Source organism: Sander lucioperca, chromosome 20 (assembly GCF_008315115.2).
Source record: "Sander lucioperca isolate FBNREF2018 chromosome 20, SLUC_FBN_1.2, whole genome shotgun sequence".
NCBI classification, from domain to species: domain Eukaryota; kingdom Metazoa; phylum Chordata; class Actinopteri; order Perciformes; family Percidae; genus Sander; species Sander lucioperca.
Window position 1 is genome coordinate 20,123,861 of NC_050192.1, and position 20,290 is coordinate 20,144,150.

At 41.6% G+C, this 20,290-nt stretch overlaps 1 protein-coding gene across 4 annotated transcripts in view; it reads right to left on the reverse strand.

Annotated features, from left to right (window-relative positions):
- ptpro (protein tyrosine phosphatase receptor type O) overlaps window positions 1–20,290 on the reverse strand; it is a 78,197-nt gene that overhangs the window by 21,833 nt on the left and 36,074 nt on the right. For 2 of the 4 annotated variants that reach the window (XM_035995891.1, XM_035995894.1), the window contains 8 exons: window positions 17,288–17,371; window positions 8,244–8,279; window positions 6,836–6,917; window positions 5,957–6,047; window positions 4,815–4,891; window positions 3,842–3,976; window positions 1,291–1,413; window positions 396–550 (listed from right to left, as the gene is read on the reverse strand). In XM_035995891.1, the coding sequence (XP_035851784.1) occupies window positions 396–550; window positions 1,291–1,413; window positions 3,842–3,976; window positions 4,815–4,891; window positions 5,957–6,047; window positions 6,836–6,917; window positions 8,244–8,279; window positions 17,288–17,371 (783 nt within the window). The remainder of the gene's footprint in view (window positions 1–395; window positions 551–1,290; window positions 1,414–3,841; window positions 3,977–4,814; window positions 4,892–5,956; window positions 6,048–6,835; window positions 6,918–8,243; window positions 8,280–17,287; window positions 17,372–20,290) is intronic. The other 2 variants (XM_035995892.1, XM_035995893.1) reach the window with 2 other exon arrangements.

The following is a 20,290-nucleotide window of genomic DNA, read 5'->3' on the forward strand; positions in this document are numbered from 1 at the left end:
TCTGTAGGCCATTGCTACTGGATAATAGGTTGGGTGGTAGGGCTGTGGGAACATAGGGCTGTGGGAACATAGGGCTGTGGGACCATTGGGCTGTGGGAACATAGGGCTGTGGGACCATTGGGCTGTGGGAACATAGGGCTGTGGGAACATAGGGCTGTGGGACCATAGGACTGTGGGAACATAGGCACGCCCTGATTTCTCAAAACATGAGATCTGTGTAAATTTAGGGAGAGGTTAAGTGTGCATACAAGAGCAGTGAAGAATACGTCAGGGGGAGACGGGAGAGAATAAAATCAACGAGGTTTGGTCATTTATTCAATGCTAAATGTTGCGTGCTAAACGTTGTAAACACCCAATCGTTGCTGAGATTGAGAGAGTGTCTGTGGTCAGCTGACCTGCAGTGGACGATGACGGGGTCTTTGGTCCGGTTGGCCTGCTGACGGACGATGTGGACGAACTGCAGGATGCTCTCGATGGCGTTGACCGTGGGGACGCCGTGGTCCGGCCACGAGGTGTAGTTTAGGTGCAGGACGTCCTGAGTCTCATCCGCCTGCAGGGGGAGACACATGAACACACCAATGTTCAGTACTGCTGGAATGTAACTAAGTACTTTTACTCCAATACTTGTACTTCAGTCCAAATGTTGAGGTACTTGTACTTTACTTGAGTCTTTTCTTTTCATGCCACTTTCTACTTCTACTCCACTACATTTCAGAGAGAAATATTGTTCTTTTTACTCCACTACATTCATCTGTTACAGCTTTAGTTACTAGTTACTTTACACATTAAGATTACTGCACACAGAACACATGTAGTTTATGAAATACTTCTTCCACCGCTGCTCGCTGTGTGTACTGAGTGTGCTCAGAGGAACTCAGGCGACCTGGCAGCACATCGCAGCGCCGCTAATTAGAAGCAACAGCTCGAGCAAACAAACAACGGCAGCCACATTTCCTTCTCCTTAGTGTGTGTGTGTGTGTGTGTGTGTGTGTGTGTGTCTGTGTGTTTGGGTGTGTGTCTGTGTGTGTGTCTGTGTGTGTGTGTGTGTGTGTCCGTGTCTGTGTGTGTTTCCACTTTCTAAAATGTTTTTGTTCTTTACTTTTAATACTTTAAATACATTTTCACTGCAGGACTTTAACTTGTAACAGAGTATTGTTACAGTGTGGTGTTAGTACTTTTACTGCAGTAAATTATCTAAAATACTTCTTCCATCGCTGGTGTTAAGTGTGACCGTGCAGCTGTGGCCCCATGCTGGGTCCCGAGCCTGAGCTTTGGAAAAGCTGTACTCACGTATCCCAGCCTGAACTTCCTGATGGTCCACTCGGGAGACTCGCTCTCCGACAGCATCTCCACGCTGATCTCTCCGTACATCACCGGCTCGTCTGTGAACGGCCAGTAGTGATCGCACTTCACCTGCAAACACAGGACACAACTTTATATACAGTACGTTTCCATGTTCACAGGAAACATTAGAGTAGTGCTGTCAAACGATTAAAATATTTAATTGCATTAATGTCATAGTTAACTCGCAATTAATCACACATTTTTATCTATTCTAAATGTCCCTTGATTTCTTTTTGTCCCATTATTTTTTTCTCATTTTATCTTATCAACATGGAAAAGTGGATCGGCCTGGCTTTGACGAGGGGGCGAGAATTGCCATCAGCTGTATGCTTGGCCATCAGCTGTGTGCTTGGCCATCAGCTGTGTGCTTTGCCATCAGCCGTGTGCTTGGCCATCAGCTGTGTGCTTGGCCATCAGCTGTGTGCTTGGCCACCAGCTGTGTGCTTGGCCATCAGCCGTGTGCTTGGCCATCAGCTGTGTGCTTGGCCATCAGCTGTGTGCTTGGCCACCAGCTGTGTGCTTGGCCATCAGCTGTGTGCTTTGCCATCAGCCGTGTGCTTGGCCATCAGCTGTGTGCTTGGCCATCAGCTGTGTGCTTGGCTATCAGCTGTGTGCTTGGCCACCAGCTGTGTACTTGGCCGTCAGCTGTCTGCTTGGCCATCAGCTGTGTACTTGGCCATCAGCTGTGTACTTGGCCGTCAGCTGTCTGCTTGGCCGTCAGCTGTGTACTTGGCCGTCAGCTGTGTACTTGGCCGTCAGCTGTCTGCTTGACCATCAGCTGTGTGCTTGGCCATCAGCTGTGTGCTTGACCATCAGCTGTGTGCTTGACCATCAGCTGTGTGCTTGGCCATCAGCTGTGTGCTTGGCCATCAAGTGGTATTTCAGACTGGACGTGCTGCGATGATAGCTCAGTTCACAACGACAAAACACACAGATCACTTTGGTCTTGTCAATGGAACCATTTGGCAACTTTTTAAAAGTAAACTTTCCATTCAGAATCTTATTGGCATCCATTTCGGCATCTCGCGCTCGCCATCCACTCAAAACGTGACGTTAGCCTACGACTCTTTGGCCGGCTCGCGAGCCCAAACAAGTGGTTTGTTTCTGGTCTAGCTAGATCCGGTGTGGTGTTGTAGTTTTTCTAACGTTACTAGTTGTTGCAACAGCATGTGAAAAAAACTACAAAGTTTGCTAGGCCAAAAAGAACGTTAATCTCGCGATAAAAAAATTGACGACGTTAAAATGGGTTTGCGTTAACGCCGTTAATAACGCGTTTAACTGACAGGACTAGATTAGATTAGATTCAACTTTATTGTCATTGCACAATCAAGGACAACCAGTACAACGAAATGCAGTTTGACATCTAACGAGTAGTGAAATCATTAAAAATGTTTGCAGTGCTTAAAAAATACATAAAACACAGAGTGCGGTATGATCATGTTAGTCCATTATTAAAGTGCATAGAGTTATGAGAAATCAGACAGTCCATAGTCCATATAATAGTGGATATATAGTGGATTTCTGAATATAAACATATATGCCATTTATAGCATTTAAGAAAAAAAAGCTTAAAAAATTGCAAATAAACGACAAAAACGTTGGGGAGAAAAGCAACAAAAACATTGTAAAAAGTGACAAAAAGGTCGGGGAAAACTGACGCCAACGTTTCTCCTCCTGATTGGGTCTTATCGGTCACGACGTCTTGTTCTCTGAGACTTAAAGCGACCAACGTTACCGTGGTAACTACCAGCAGTGGGCGGAGTCTTCACGCTGCCTCCTGTGTATGTCCAGTATACCAGGATGATGATGAGATATGAGTTTTGGGCGTTTTAGTTTAAACAGAGATTAGTTCTTCTACTGGAGATAAAAACACTCTGCCTGACCAGCCAGACCCACATCCAGATGTTGGGTCTGGGTCTGACCCACATCCAGATGTTGGGTCTGGGAACTCCCCATTGGCTGGGCTCAATCCGAGGGGCGGGATAAACGGTTGTCTTTCTAATTCCCTCTGCACGCAATAGGATAGTTCTCCAACCAACCAGAGCAACGCTAGCTGATAGATTAAACTTTAAACTCTGAACACATCTTCCTTTTTTAAGAATGACTTCAGGGCCGTTCTTTTTTCTTTTCTCAAAGAAAAGTTGAACTCCAAGTCTTCCAGAGTCGCGGCCAAAGCCGATTCCAAAGACCGCTGTTCACCAGCAGCAGCAGCCATAAGCCCCGCCCACCGACTCTATATACGATGTGATTGGCCTTACCAGAGTTTGGTTTTCCAGCTCGCAAGCCAACGGAGAGTTGCTAGACGACCCTGGCTGCAAATTACATTTGCTGCTGCTAGGGGGCGTCTAGATTTCTAGACTAAAAAACACTTAGTGCACCGAGATCACTTTGGGGTCAAAACTCAAACGCTTAAAAACCAAAACGTAGAGGTGGAGATGGAAAAACTCCTCTCTGATTGTGATTGTGATTGTGATTCTGGAGTAAAAATGAAACTCACCCTCCGTCGCTCGTTGCACTGAGTCAGCATGACGATGATCGGAGATTTCTCCTGCAGAACCATCTTCCAGAAATCGTTGCGAGTTTCGGGCAGCGGACCCTGAGTGGCGATGTACTCTTTAGTGTTTTTGTAGCCCTGAAGTAAAAAAAACACAGAAACACACTTTACTGTAGTACATGAAGTATGTGAACAACAAGGAAGGAAAACAGAACTCCAGAAAGGCGACAAAAAGGTTGAAAAAATTGACCAAATACATCATGCATCATCATGAGGTATTTGGTCATGCATTTTTGACGTTTATTTTTGCCCTTTTTTCTTTTTTTGGGGGCATTTTCTGCCTTTATCTATACAGGACAGCTTAGACATGAAAGAGGAGAGAGAGGGGGATGACATGCAGCAAAGGGCTGCAGGTCGGAGTCGAACCCTTGGCCGCTGTGTTGAGGAGTAAACCTCTATATATGGGCGCACACTCTACCAACTGAGCTATCCGGGCGCCCATTTTTGCCCTATTTTTGATGCTTTTTGGGGTCTTTTTTGTCACTTTTCTGACGCATTTTTGACAGTACTTTTTGCTCTTTTTATAACCAATTTCTTTCCATTTTTTTGCGCTTTTATAAAGCATTTTTGACCCTTTTTTGGCACTTTTTATAAGCTTTCAACGTTTTGGAGCGCTTTTTTTAACGCTTTTTGATTCTCTTTTTACTCTTTTGTTGACCCTTTTGTTTTTTATGCTTTCTTTACTTTTGAGGACTCACAACACAGATGTGATGATGAGGAAATCAAACTAATCTCAGTACTTCTTCCACCACTGCTGTTTATTTCTTATTTATCTACAGTTTAAAGGCTGAGAGAGCCAGGGCAGATGCATTTCATTTGAATGTACAACTGTACTGTTGAATGATTATGACGATGAACTAAAACCTGAACACAATGTTCCTTCAGGATGATGCTAATAAGAATAAAAGGGACTCACAGGTATGTAGTTGGCGTTGATGTAGTCCAATCCTTCATCGCTGTGCATCGAGAACAACTTCACCCGACTGAAGTCATCTGGAGGGAAAAGATTTCAATGTCGATGTTATACAGTATGTAGAGCACCTTTCATTACACATACACACAAAGTGATTTACATTTAAAACAGCAAGCACATTAAAAAATTAGAAAGAATACACAACATGACCATGAACAAACACACACACACACACACACACACACATGCACACATGCACACACACACACACACACAAACACATGCATGCACACACACACACACACACACACACACACACACACACACAGGTTTGTTTCACTATCTTTGTGGGGACCCGTCATTGACATAATCCATTCCCTAGCCCCTTACCCTAACTTTAACCATCACCACTAAATGCCTAACCTTAACCCTTACCCTCACCCTAACCATAACCTAATTCTAACCCTAATCCTAAAACCAAGTCTTAACCCTCAAACACACCTTTAACCTTGTGGGGTCCAACATTTTGGCCCCACAAAGCTGTCGGGACCCCACAAGTATACCGTATTCCCGGTTTTTGGACCCCACGAAAATAGTAAAACAAGCACACACACACACACACACACACACACACACACACACACACACAGACTAGAGTGCTGATCGGGCCGCATTTCTCTGTCCGAGCCCGACAGTTAAAATCTCCTTATTTTCTCATACTAATGACACATGTACGTTTGTAGGAAGGCATTCAGAAATGTCAATGTCAACAAGCGCACGTTAACACAGGCGCGCACCTACATAATAAGCTGTTGCAAATTTAAAATGCCTTATCGCGCTGATGTGACCGAGTCCAACCAGAACCCTAACATCATTTCTAAATATTAGTCCGAACCCGGCCCGGCCCATTGGGTACCGTCGGGTCCCGTCGGGCTCGGGTCGGGTATCAGCACTCTAACACAGACACAAAGCGCATGTTCTAGTAGGAACCCAAAATACAAGTATGAACCTGAAAATGAGCATGACATGGGACCTTTAAGACAAGTAAATGTAATTAAATGTTAATATAAATGTAGTTCTTTAGTTTGAGACACTTTGTGCGGTCGTGCTCTTGCACCCATGATGCTTTGCTGTCGGTGACTCACAGGGGAGGATGTTGGTGTATCTGTTCTTCGGCCTGTTGACGGGCAGGTCTGCTGCATCATGGGAAAGATCCAGACCGACACTCTTCAGCTCCTAAAATTACACCGACACGCAGAGTTCACTTTTAATTCAGAGAATATAAAAACATGTCACCGCGGACACAAAAAACGTTATCACAGCAATTTCATGCAGGACTGTAGGCTACGCCAGAGCAGGGGGAATGAGAGGGGGAAACGCCAGAGCAGGGGGAATGACAGGGGGAAACGCCAGAGCAGGGGGAATGACAGGGGGAAACGCCAGAGCAGGGGGAATGAGAGGGGGAAACGCCAGAGCAGGGGGAATGACAGAGGGGAAACGCCAGAGCAGGGGGAATGAGAGGGGGGACACCAGAGCAGGGGGAATGAGAGGGGGAAACGCCAGAGCAGGGGGAATGACAGGGGGAAACGCCAGAGCAGGGGGAATGAGAGGGGGGACACCAGAGCAGGGGGAATGAGAGGGGGAAACGCCAGAGCAGGGGGAATGAGAGAGGGGAAACGCCAGAGCAGGGGGAATGAGAGGGGGGACACCAGAGCAGGGGGAATGAGAGGGGGAAACGCCAGAGCAGGGGGAATGAGAGGGGGAAACGCCAGAGCAGGGGGAATGAGAAGGGGAAATGAGAAGGGGAAACGCCAGAGCCGGGGGAATGAGAAGGGGAAACTCCAGAGCAGGGGGAATGAGAGGGGGAAACGCCAGAGCAGGGGGAATGAGAGGGAGAAATGCCAGAGCAGGGGGAATGAGAGGGAGGAACGTAGCGGAAGATATTCCTTTTCAAAACAAAATGCCAGTGTAAATGTAGCCTGAGTATAAATACTGCAGCAGAGTAAACTTGTAAGTACTTGTACCTCAAACTGCAGAGAGAACTTGTAGGCCGAGTCTTTGCCCATTTCTTTGAAGTACGCTTCAAAGTCGTCCAGCTGCACGGGACTGAAATATTATAATTATACATCATGTGTCAGAAAACACTTAAAATATGACAGAACATGTCACTACTTTACATTTATACAATCAACAGGGTGAGGTTCTGTTTTTAACTACACAAATATCGTACAAATGTCCACTTACACACACGAAAGATCAAAATCCAACAGTTAGATTTCCATTAATTTTACAGACGGTGATTTTAGATTTCTATACATATGTGAAAAGAAATTATAAAGTAGGAGAACTCTCCAGAAGCCAACACATATGGGTGTGCTGCTGCTGTTGATTTAATAACAAGAAAAATGCAAGAAATGTGTCAAAAAGTCAATGGACTTTTGGCTGGTAGCACCCTGAAGGATTTCTCGAGACTTCATATAAAGACATTTGACCCTTTAAAGGGTAACTTTGGTATTTCTCAACTCTATGTCTCCATGTTTTTGTGTCTGAGTGACTGATGGGAACTACAATCTTTGAAACTGGTCCAGTATTAAACGAGAAACAAGCTGTAATGTAACCCTACAGGACTAATGTTCAGCAGCAGTTAAGAGTCACTAAAAGTTCTGTTGTTGCTGTTGACAGACTCAGATTATTATTCTAAGTGTCTGACAACATTATGGGTTGGATCCCTACAGAGATAGACCTTTTAGTTAAAGAGTAAGATCCTTTTAGTTTAACATGAAACAGCCTCGAAATCACCATCACCAAACTACACCAGACTCCATGTAAATAATCAGGACTTTTAGCGTGTATAGAGCCAGCATATTTTTTTTTTTTTGTTAAACTAAAAGGATCTTACTCTTTAACTAAAAGGTCTATCTCTGTAGGGATCCATCCCATAATGTTGTCAGACTTAGAATAATAATCTGAGTCTGTCAGCAGCAACAACAGAACTTTTAGTGACTCTAACTGCTGCTGAACATTAGTCCTGTAGGGTTACATTACAGCTTGGTTCTGGTTTAATACTGGACCAGTTTCACAGATTGTTGTTCACATAAGTCATCCAGGTTGAGAAACACCAACATACCCTTTAACCTTCTATACAGTTTCATGTTTTAATACTCTTTTATAATGTTAAGTACTGTCCCATCTGTCCATACTTGCCCCTCTTGCTGCCAGTTTCCGGTCTAAATATGAAATATTCTGTTTCACTTTAATCTGCAGGATTACACAGTTTGGATGTTCTCTTTTTTCTGGCTGAAGGCTGTTATTAGTGCGATGGCAGCACACACACACATACACAAATACACAACATAAATAATGAATAAAAGCAGAGGATGAAGAAGCCCACAGATTGACAGAAAGCCACATGTTGCTGTTTAGTCATGTTACCTTGTTAGCTTCCGTTTCTTTAAAGCTGTCTTGCTCCTATAAAATACAAACATGTGAAGTTCCTCATGATGATAAACTGCAGTAATATTAGAATAAACTGCATCACACTAATACTATCAGTGTTGTAACAACCCTGCAGACATTATAGGGTTCGACCGATGTTGGTTTTTAAAGCCTTTATTGATTGTGATATGTTTTAAATCTTAAGAAAAGTTAATTGAGTGGCCGGGTTAGCTCAGTTGGTAGAGCGGGTGCACATATACAGGGGTTTACTCCTCGACACAGCGGCCACGGGTTCGATTCCGACCTGCGGCCCTTTGCTGCATGTCATTCCCATCTCTCTTCCCTTTCATGTCAATAAAGGCCGAAAAATGCCCAAAAAAATAATCTTTAAAGGGGCGGCCTCTAGCTCTCCCAGTAAGAGCGTTCGCCCCATGTTGGCTGAGTCCTTTGCAGCGGCGCGGGTTCAAATCTGACCTGCTGCCCTTTCCCATCCCCCATCTCTCTCCCCCTTTCCTGTCTATCTACTGTGTTAGGAAAATTATGATTTACATACTTTTCCTCTTGTCATTATTAAACTGTTTGCACAGAATAATATTATACTGATTACCGGCAATTTCCACTGGATGCGGAACGTCGACGGAGTCATTAGGTTTCCATTAAAGTCAGTGTGTGTATTTCCACTGACTGCAGAACGTCTGCGTCCCGACTCCGTCCCAGCTCCGGCGGTCCCAGCCCTCCGGAGCAGATACCAGAGCTTCTATTTTTGACGGACGACGGAGAGCTCCGCAGCAATTCAGCACAATTCAGATTGTGCGGGACAGGAAGTCGAGCACAGAAACAAAATAAAAATCCGGTTACTTTTCAAAATAATATACACCGTGCTCACGGCGGATCATATCTCCCTGCACTACACCTTGAAAACACAGCTCAGAGTAGTTTCCCCTCTACTCCTCTGGATGAAACTAGCTGGTGGTGGTTTTGTGGTTCTGTTTATAGAAACTACATCCTGTTATATCACGCGAACATACGTGAATTCGTGAGATCTCGTGGTCGGCTGGCCGCAGCCGTTACGCAACAAATCCGGACCTGGTGGGTATTGACGGACGGCGGAGCACGCAGCTGTTCCGCAGCGGAGCCGGTTCGCAGACGTTCTGCATCCTGTGGAAATCCACGGTTACTCTTTTCTCTCTCTGTTAAATTAAACTGTTGTGTGGATATTGTTAAGAAACCAAAACACTGCTTGATCCCAAAAGATAACATGGGAGCCGCTGTTTTGTCCTTGTCTGAGTCCAACGTGTTCCTGAGGGCATGCATGCCCTGCCAGACTGCAGCGAACCACTGACGACATCAACAATGTATTATCACTGCATATCATTAATTATTATATTATATATATATATATATCGTCTATCGTCTGTCACTTCTGTACTTATGCTGTGAGTACTGTAACTGATTCCTTGTGTTCGCAAGTAAAAATTAACTTTGATATAACTTCAGTGGTTTCTGTCTATTCTTTGATATTTTAACACTCTGTCACTGTACAATAAAGGGAAAAGCCCCAAAAAATTATCTTTAAAAAAAAAAAAAAACGTTATTTGAATTAATTAAAATTGTTAAAAAATAGTTAATTGAATTTTCATAGTTTATCATTCTGTGTTAATATGAAGGGATATTCTGTAATGATTTTTTTTACAGGTGTTTTTCCGTATTTTGATTTCTTGTATTAACAAAAATGTCTGTTTAAAAGGTACAGATGATATATTGTAAATTTACAGAATTTTCCATTTTGGGATTAAGAGAAATGTCCGTAAAGTTAACGGAAAACATACTGTTCATTTTATGTCAGGACATTATCCCTTTTTTATTACAGTGTAATTGTAAATTATCTTAAAATCTACATTGCAAACTGGAGTTTCTATGTGAATTCATTTATTTCCCAATTTTAGATTGTTTCCAATGAAAGGGAAAATGTTTTTCATGATCTATTTCATTATGGTCTAACATTTTACAAAAAGCAGCCGAGGAGAAAAACCCAATTAGTATTAATTAGTAATTATATCGGAACTAAAATCAGCATATTAAGATACTATCTATATTCAAATGTCCAGTTTTTATTTAATTTTCAAGTTGCACTTTTCTGCCAATTATAAACTTAAACTTGTTTTATGTAAATATGCTTTAGAGTACACTTAACTATTTGCCAAAGCAGTGTTAATTTTAGGAGTAATTGTACATTGTCATACATGAAATAAAAAAATTTAAGTTAAAAAGGTACACTGTGTAGGAATGTCTCCCATCTAGCGGTGAAATTGTATTTTGCATTCAAACGAATAGTGCTCTCTAGCGCCTCGCTTTTCAAATGCGTGTTGCAGCTACGGTAGCCGTTATGTACCAAGAAGCTATGACGACATGTCTTCCAACTTTCGCTTTTTTGGCGACGAGGCTTCCTTCTCCTGTGGTTCGGCATGAGTCTGATCCTCCATTATGAACTAAAGTTCAGAGACAAGCGCCTCTCACTGATCTCCTTCTCCATTTCAGCTGGTTTCAGTCACGTGACGCTGGCTCTGAACGAAAACGCATTGTGGATTAGACAGGTCTGCTCATACCTGCAAACTCTGAAGGGCTGAAAAAGGGGACACATTTTATACACCCCCCCTCCCCACCCTGAGAAGAAAATATTATATTATATATAATATTATATAAGAATATATAATTTATAAATTTTCCCGGTGCTAAAATTAGATATACATACATATACATATACATATATATATATACATATATATATATATATATATATATATATTAAATTTTTTAAAAGGAGCACAAAACGACAGTCGGCGACATTAAAGAACGGCTTGTGTATTGCAAAGGCCACAGGGTCAAAATTAAATGATTTATTAAAAATTTAATAACAATAACTTATTTCACCAGTAAATTCCTGTTAAACGACAAAAACAACCACTGGATGGGAAAAAGGTATTTTACAATAACTTTGAATGCAGCACAAGGCTGGCGAGGCGAGTTTCAAACGAACGCACCATCTGTGTTGTTTTTCCGACAACAGCAGCTGCACACTGTCATACGGTCCTCTCCAGTGAAATACAGACAGACTTTTACACCGTTTAGCTGTCAGCATTTTAACCGTGTTTACTCCAGCTGCTAGCTAACAGTAGGCTAACGTTACCTGCTACCAGGTGTAGTGTTAACTAGCGTGACATGCGGTGATGTTTAGGTTGCCTCTAACATCCGTTTTCGGAACATCAGAGAGAAGTGCAGGCATTTCGGTGGCACCAAAATCTGCGTTGCAATTCAGTCCGGTAGATAACAGTTGTTAAGGCACCGGTGCCGTATTAGCACCAGTTCTTGGACCCCCCCTCCCCCCCAAAATAAAAACTCTTCGGATCTACACATGATTCACGTGGATGACATTTTCCTATTCAAAACAGCAATTTTCGCAGATAAGCGACTAGTTTGCAGGTATGTAGGCTAGTGCTCTATGTCCCTCTCAGCGATTGTAGTTTTTCAAAATGGCAGAACGACATGGAAGCCTCCTTGGACTTGCCCGTCCAATGGAAATACAGATGAGAAATTCTTCGCTTACGAGGATAAGTCAGATCATTGGCAGAGGTCATTTTACACCAACAAGGACATATTTATGAATGAAGACATTAATTTTAGCTAATAAAATACTTAAAACACTACACAGTGTACCTTTAATTGGAATTTTTTGATTTATCAAACATCCTGTAAACACATGATTTAATTTGATTATTGGCAGTCATAGACTTCCATAAAAAGGCCATTATGGAACCATCCATCGGTCGAACCCTCGAGAACAGCTTTAGAAAAAAAAATAATCCTAATATCACATCAGCGTATCAACATCATGCTCAGTGATTTGTTGAAATCTTACACAAACTGTTTAATGCAGAAACCTCGGTGTAAAAAAAAGCATGCAGCCTTTTTACATTTACAGTCATTTATCTTTTACACGTCATGCTTCTGTACAGCATTTGCATTCTGGAGTCAAATCTGGTTATTTAAAGATTCACTCTCTGATCGTGTCACAGCTCTCCAAATCCCAAAATGTCCTCTCAGCTCAGAGCTGATAGCATATTTACAGATTTGGGGGGTTCTGTAGTCAGTAAGTGTATCTTTAACCAGCAACATGCACTATACACACATCTAGGTCTAAAGCCCAGCTCAGAGCAAAGATTCCCAACGAGACCAGTTGAAACTCGCATCTTCTTGCATCGTGCCGGTCTGCAGCGTTCTGACAGCTGCCAGGTCACACTAACGAGACAAGACACTACGGTGTATCATCTCCATAGCATCAACTCTTCGTACTTCCACCCTAACTTCCGACTTCCAGGCTTTTTGTAGCTGGATATAACATTTGTTGCGTCTAAATATGAATGTGGATAACGTTAGTGATAGCGAGATGCTTGCTTACGGTTACATTTCTAGTGATGGATAGGCGAAAACGCATTTTCTCTGATTCACGGCTTTGTCCGACGCGCTCCCTCTCTTCAGTCTCTCTCTAGCTCGCTCCACCATACGTGCTCGTACGTTAACAGAGGCACGTTGAGCCTCCGTTAACAGTTTGTAATAGAAATAAAATGGATTATGGATAATTTTATTGTAGCTGACTCTACAAGATGACTTCTCTATTGGCTGTTGAAACAGGAGACGTCTCTTACGTTGTAAAACCAGCCTCTGGAGACTCCACCAGCTGACTTCTCTATTGGCTGTTGAAACAGGAGACGCTTCTTACGTTTTAAAACCAGCCTCTGGAGACTCCACCAGCTGACTTCTCTATTGGCTGTTGAAACAGGAGACGTCTCTTACTTTCTAAAACCAGCCTCTGGAGACTCAACCAGCTGACTTCTCTATTGGCTGTTGAAACAGGAGATGTCTCTTACGTTGTAGAACCAGCCTCTGGAGACTCGACCAGCTGACTTCTCTATTGGCTGTTGAAACAGGAGACGTCTCTTACGTTGTAAAACCAGCCTCTGGAGACTCCACCAACTGACTTCTCTATTGGCTGTTGAAACAGGAGACATCTCTTACGTTCTAAAACCAGCCTCTGGAGACTCGACCAGCTGAGTCGCAGCGACGCCATCAGCTGGTTTGAGTCGAGCTGAGACGGGCCGCTTCAGACCGCTGAAACATTTCTCTTTGACGTTCTAAAACGTTTTTTGTCTTGTTGCGAATCTTTGATCTGAACTGGGCTTAACAGAACATACAGCAGATAAAAGCTACGCTAAAAACAGCACTAAATACTGAAAGTCTACTTCTTAAGTGAAATCTAACAAAAAGGAAAAAGACAGACGGCATGCAGACACCAAACATGGAGCGAAGCTGTAGTTAGCATCAACAGCTAGCATCATGCTACATCCAACGTGTTAGTGTGACTTTGAGAGTTCAACCACAGACACAGCATTGCAAGACAAAGTTCAACATTTCAGAAAAATCATCTGCTGACTTCCTGTTTCCCCATCAATGAAATTGGACTAAAGAAATTTTTTTTATTTTATTTCAAAAGTGTTAAAGAATAGGTCTGGTGATATTCTATATTTTGTTTTTGTCAACAAATCCCATGTGCAGATTCAAACCAACAATTAATCTACAAACTGTATCAAAGCCTGATATATTTTAATGCTTCTGTGCCATAGAGCGCCATTGTCCAAAAACACAATTAACCCTTGTGTTGTCTTTCCAGGTAAAAATTGAAAACACTTTTATTTTAATGTTCCTTTAATATTTTTTTCTTGCTTTATTCTACGTTTTTCCCCCAGCTACCGCCAGTACAGTGGTGTGCATAAGTTTACACCCCCATGCTAAAGTTGACTACAAAGAGGAATAAAAATATCATCTTTTGGAAATTGATCTTAATGCCTTAATTTAAAAAAAAATTGGAAAAATCCAACCTTTAAGGACACCAATTTTCTTTGTGAATGAATAATGTATCGTAAAAAAAATAAATTGGCATGGTTTTATGTCAGTCAGCCTATTAGCTGGTTTGATTTGCATTGAGAGATGATTTTATAGAAAGTACCCCAAGCCAATCTCTAGGTATGGTGAAGGGTATGTGATGATGTGGGGGTATGGTGAAGGGTATGTGATGATGTGGGGGTATGGTGAAGGGTATGTGATGATGTGGGGTATGGTGAAGGGTATGTGATGATGTGGGGGTATGGTGAAGGGTATGTGATGATGTGGGGGTATGGTGAAGGGTATGTGATGATGTGGGGTATGGTGAAGGGTATGTGATGATGTGGGGGTATGGTGAAGGGTATGTGATGATGTGGGGTATGGTGAAGGGTATGTGATGATGTGGGGTATGGTGAAGGGTATGTGATGATGTGGGGTATGGTGAAGGGTATGTGATGATGTGGGGGTATGGTGAAGGGTATGTGATGATGTGGGGACCAAGGGAACTTTATCAGGATGCATAGTATCCTGGATCCATGAAATAACTAAATAAATAAAAGTCTGCCTGCCTCTATGGGAATTTAACATAGGGGTGTACTGACTTATGCCCCCTGTATTTTAAGGAGGAACATTTATTTATTTACGATACATTATTCATTCACAAAGATAATTGGTGTTCTTAAAGGTTGGATTTTTCCAAATTTTTTTTTAATTAAGGCATTAAGATCAATTTCCAAAAGATGATTTTTTATTCCTCTTTTAAGTCAACTTTAGCATGGGTTCATAAACTTATGCACAGCAGCATATACACCCCTTAAAACCAACTTATTACCACAAGTTCTACAATTATGTTTTCAAAATTCATGGTCAATTTATAAGATTTATATGATTTTATACCTAATTTTGGAGTTAAAAAGCTAGACTTTTGTCAGAATCTACTCATGAAATGGTAAATGAAACGGAATTCAATGATATTGCGAAGAATGTTGTATTGACCCAACCGTGTGGTTTTTTTTTGGTGCAATTTTGTTAAAAGTAACCCATATTTTTTTGTGTAGAAACTTTGACCTGCTGCCCTCTGGCAGCCTCTACAGGCCAATCAGGACCAGGACAAACAGACTCAGGAACAGCTGCTTTCCACAAGCCATCACCACACTGAACACACTCACTATAGCACCCTCCCACATGCACGCACACACACACATTCACACATACACACCTTCACATACGGACCATGTGCAATAATCAGTACTTTTAGTGTGTATATTTAATTCTAATTCTGTGTCTATATATATTTTGTGTGTATATTTCTTTCTAAATTGTTGTTTTGCTATTTATTTCTTGTCTTTTATATTTATATTTATAACACTGGGTGAACTGCTGCTAAAAATTTCATTGTTCATTTGCACAATGACAAATCTTCTGATTCTGATTCTGAAAAACGGGTCAAGTCAACAGGAGGGTCAAAGGAGTGTAAAACCTTTCACTGTAAATTTACAGTAATATCCTGGCAGCAGCTTTCGCCAGTAAACTACCATTTATTCACAGTACGCATAATGTTTTTGAAGTTTAAGGTATTTTACTTTTAGTGTAAATAGACAGTCTGTATTATTTGAATTTACAGAAATATACTGGCTGCAGTGTTATTCCCACATTTTCTTTAATTTTCCCGATGCATTGGTGTTAACAGTAAATAACTATAACAACAGTAACATTTACTTAGTTTTTTTCCACTACCATCAGTATACTGTACACACCAACTTATTACCACTAGTTTTACACTTATTTTTGGGGTGTGAGGTGACAGTAGCTCAGTCTGTAGGGAGTTGGGTTGGGACCTGAGGGTCGCAGGTTCAAGTCCCCATTCGGACCAAAGTATTTTGGTGGACTGGTAGCTGGAGAGGTGCCAGGCAATCTGGACCCAGCCTGTTTTTGTGTTATGAATACCAAAACCTTATTAAGTGTAATTTTGAAATACCTTTTGTATTGATCAATAAATTGTTAGTGAAAAGCCGAAAAAATGTCACAAAAAAGGAGATGAAAAAAAGGGCACCTAAAATGACAAAAAAGGTGAAAAAACTTTGAAAAAAGCAACAATAAAAAAACATTAAAAAAATGACAATAACTTAAAAAAAGGACAAATCAGCTGCAAAAAGGCACAAAAAAAACATCGAAAAAAAACACAAAAAACTGCATGAAGCTTGAAAATAGGTACGGTTCGGTACTGGTACCGAATCCCACGTAACAGAACCTAAATCGGTCCAAAAGTTGAGCAGGAAAACAGACTCAACCTGAATATATGTTTCTTAACCGTCCTGTTGTCCAGTTTGACAGCTTTTTAAAGTCTTCTATTTTAGAAATTTGGGTTTCTTTCAACCAAAGTGCCCAAAAATAACATGGATGGTTCCATAAAACGCTATTGGCAAGTATATTAAAATGTTTAAAAAAGCGCAAAAAACATTGAAAGCCTCTAAAACAGCAGAAAAAAACCTTTGAATAAAAATGTTAAAAAAGCGAAAAAGCAAAAAATGTCTCAAAAAAATTTAAAAAAGTGCTGATTTTCTGTCTGTGTGTCTGTCTGTTTTAATTGTATTTAGTTGAAAATAGTAAAGATTTGTCCCAAATACAATCATCTCAGTCTGATCCTTGAGTTCCTTAACGTTAGAGACAAATACAAGATATCTAAGAGTTTCTTTCCATAAATCAATATTCGAGAGCAATGACACAACTAATTTAGTATCACTTACTGCGTTTCATCTGCATAAATATGAAGTTCTGTATTCTGTCTACTAATTAAAAGAAAGCACGTAAATAGAGAAAGTAACAGGACCCAGAATCGAGCCTTGAGGCACACCACATCTTTAAATGCATTGTTGGTTTTGGTCTTTTCGTGGGATTTGTTGACAATAGTAAAAAACTTAGAATATCACCAGACTTCTCCTTAAGTTCTGGATCCAGAGATGATCTGGCGGCTCCGCACGGAGGTAATTTTGGGTTCAAATGGAGAGTAAAAACAATGTCTCTGATCAATACTGTGGGCTGTGGCTCTGCGACGACATGCCCCCTGAAGTGAAGTGCTTTTGGCCAGCAAGTGCTTTACTTACCAAGGATTAATATAAAAAGCCAAAAGATAGTCAGTCCAAAGGCAGGATGGCAGTAGGGTAAGGAAGGCAAAGAGGCTTCTTCGCCTGAAGGGGGGTTCAAATAAAAAAATCAAAAAACACACACACAAGTGAAAATAAAGACAAACAGACACCAGGGGGCGACAGGTGGGGACAGAACATGGCGCTCCATTAGTAAAGAGGCACAGAGCGTTGAGAGCTTCACATTAGTGCTGAACACAGAGTTAATGCATCATGCAGCAGTTCAGAAAGTGTCCCGTTGTCTCTCTGGAGGACAACAGGAGTCTGTTTGCTGCAGGACATCAATGGCCGCTTTGTCTTCGTTCAACAACCTTCAGCCTGAGGCTGTGACATCAGTGCAGCGTTCTCCCGGCCCGGCCCACAATGCAACACTCAGCCGAGTGGATAAACACATTTTGTCACTCTGTGGCTTGTGTCGTCACAACGCGTGACGGCCACCTGAACGAACATGATGATCTCTTTAACATTGCTGTTGCTCGGGTCGTGACCCCCCCCCCCTCCCCCACTGATGCAGATTACACATTTAGGAACTCTTCTTTGGGTTAGTTTTAGTTTTTTTTATCCATTTCGGAGTGGATTACTCAAAATATTTTGACTTTTTTTTTTACTTAAAATATTTCGACTCTGGAGCTTTGTGTAGAACATCGAAAAAAAGTTGAAATATTTTGAGCAAAAACGTTGAAATATTTTAATTAAAAAAAAATCGAAATATTTTTAATAAAAGTCGAAATATTTTAAATAAAAAAGTTTAAATATTTTAAGTAAAAAAAGTCAAAATACTTTAAGTAAAAAAGTAAAAATATTTTAAGTAAAAAAGTCAAAATATTTTAGTTCGGTTAGTTTTAGTTTTTCATCCACTCCGAAGTTCTACACGAAGCTCCAGAGTGGAAACGTTAAAACAACGGCTGTATTGAACCGATCGAATGTGTCTGTCGAATCCAGTGTCAAAAACGGTTGAAATCAGATTCATAATCTTGTCTTAATCAGCACTAAGATTTGTAACTTATTCTAGTTTTCGTACTCATCACTGTAGCTTGTATGAGAGCGTTGGTTGGCCTTCTTTACACAATCGCAGGTTGGAGTATTGGTATATTTTTCTTTTTAAGGCCAGACTGTGTAAACCTCCTCCTTACTTACTGTATGTTCTCTCCTGACTCCTAAAGTCACCACCAGGAAATGTAATCTTCGATCAAATTGGCCAACAGGGGCGATTCTAGGATCAGACCTTTACGGGGGCTCAGCCCCTAATGAGAATGTGATACAGATACAGTGCCTTGCAAAAGTGTTAACCCCCCCCCCCCCTTGCTAAATCAGTAATTTCATTAGCCGATAATCTCTGAGATTGAACAAGAATGTCAGCTAACATTTTTTGACACTATTAACACTACGACGGAACTAAACCTGACACTTATAAGTCACAGTAATAACCACCAATTTGACACAATGTTCTAACCTTCCAACACGTTCTCACACTCATCTCGTAAAAATAAACGCGCTTGGTCGGGACTATTGCCGTCCCTTTAGCGCTATAAGTAAACGCGCTTGGTCAGGACTATTGCCGTCCCTTTAGCGCTTTACGTAAACGTGCTTGGTCGGGACTATTGCCGTCCCTTTAGCGCTATAAGTAAACGCGCTTGGTCGGGACTATTGCCGTCTCTTTAGCGCTATAAGTAAACGCGCTTGGTCAGGACTATTGCCGTCCCTTTAGCGCTTTACGTAAACGTGCTTGGTCGGGACTATTGCCGTCCCTTTAGCGCTATAAGTAAACGCGCTTGGTCAGGACTATTGCCGTCCCTTTAGCGCTATAAGTAAACGCGCTTGGTCGGGACTATTGCCGTCCCTTTAGCGCTTTACGTAAACGTGCTTGGTCGGGACTATTGCTGTCCCTTTAGCGCTATAAGTAAAGGCGATTGGTCGGGACTATTGCCGTCCCTTTAGTAAACGCGCTTGGTCGGGACTATTGCCGTCCCTTTAGCACTATAAGTAAAGGCGATTGGTCGGGACTATTGCCGTCCCTTTAGCGCTATAAGTAAACGCGCTTGGTCGGGACTATTGCCGTCCCTTTAGCGCTATAAGTAAAGGCGATTGGTCGGGACTATTGCCGTCCCTTTAGCGCTTTACGTAAACGCGCTTCGTCGGGACTATTGCCGTCCCTTTAGTAAACGTGCTTGGTCGGGACTATTGCCGTCCCTTTAGTAAACGTGCTTGGTCGGGACTATTGCCGTTCCTTTAGCGCTATAAGTAAACGCGCTTGGTCGGGACTATTGCCGTCCCTTTAGCGCTATAAGTAAACGCGCTTGGTCAGGACTATTGCTGTCCCTTTAGCGCTTTATGTAAACGTGCTTGGTCGGGACTATTGCCGTCCCTTTAGCGCTTTAAGTAAAGGCGATTGGTCGGTACTATTGCCGTCCCTTTAGCGCTTTACGTAAACGCGCTTGGTCGGGACTATTGCCGTCCCTTTAGCGCTACAAGTAAACGCGCTTGGTCGGGACTATTGCCGTCCCTTTAGTAAACGCGCTTGGTCGGGACTATTGCCGTCCCTTTAGCGCTATAAGTAAACGCGCTTGGTCAGGACTATTGCCGTCCCTTTAGCGCTTTACGTAAACGCTCTTCGTCGGGACTATTGCCGTCCCTTTAAACATCTTGATACGCACTTTTATTTGTAATGTCTCCTATTAGCGAAAAGAAAGTCCCAATTTAAAGACATTGTGGGAATAAATTAAGTTATAACAACAGAATTTGGGTAACAAGATGAAAGTCTGAGATTGTGTCTTTAGGTGATGGTTTTGCTTTATGTTAAGACGAAATATTTTAAGAAACAAAAAAGTCAAAATATTTTAAGTAAAAAAACTCGAAATATTTTAAGTAAAAAAGTCTAAATATTTTAAGTAAAAAAGTTGAAAAAGTCTAAATATTTTAAGTAAAAAAGTCTAAATATTTTAAGTAAAAAAACTATTTAACTAA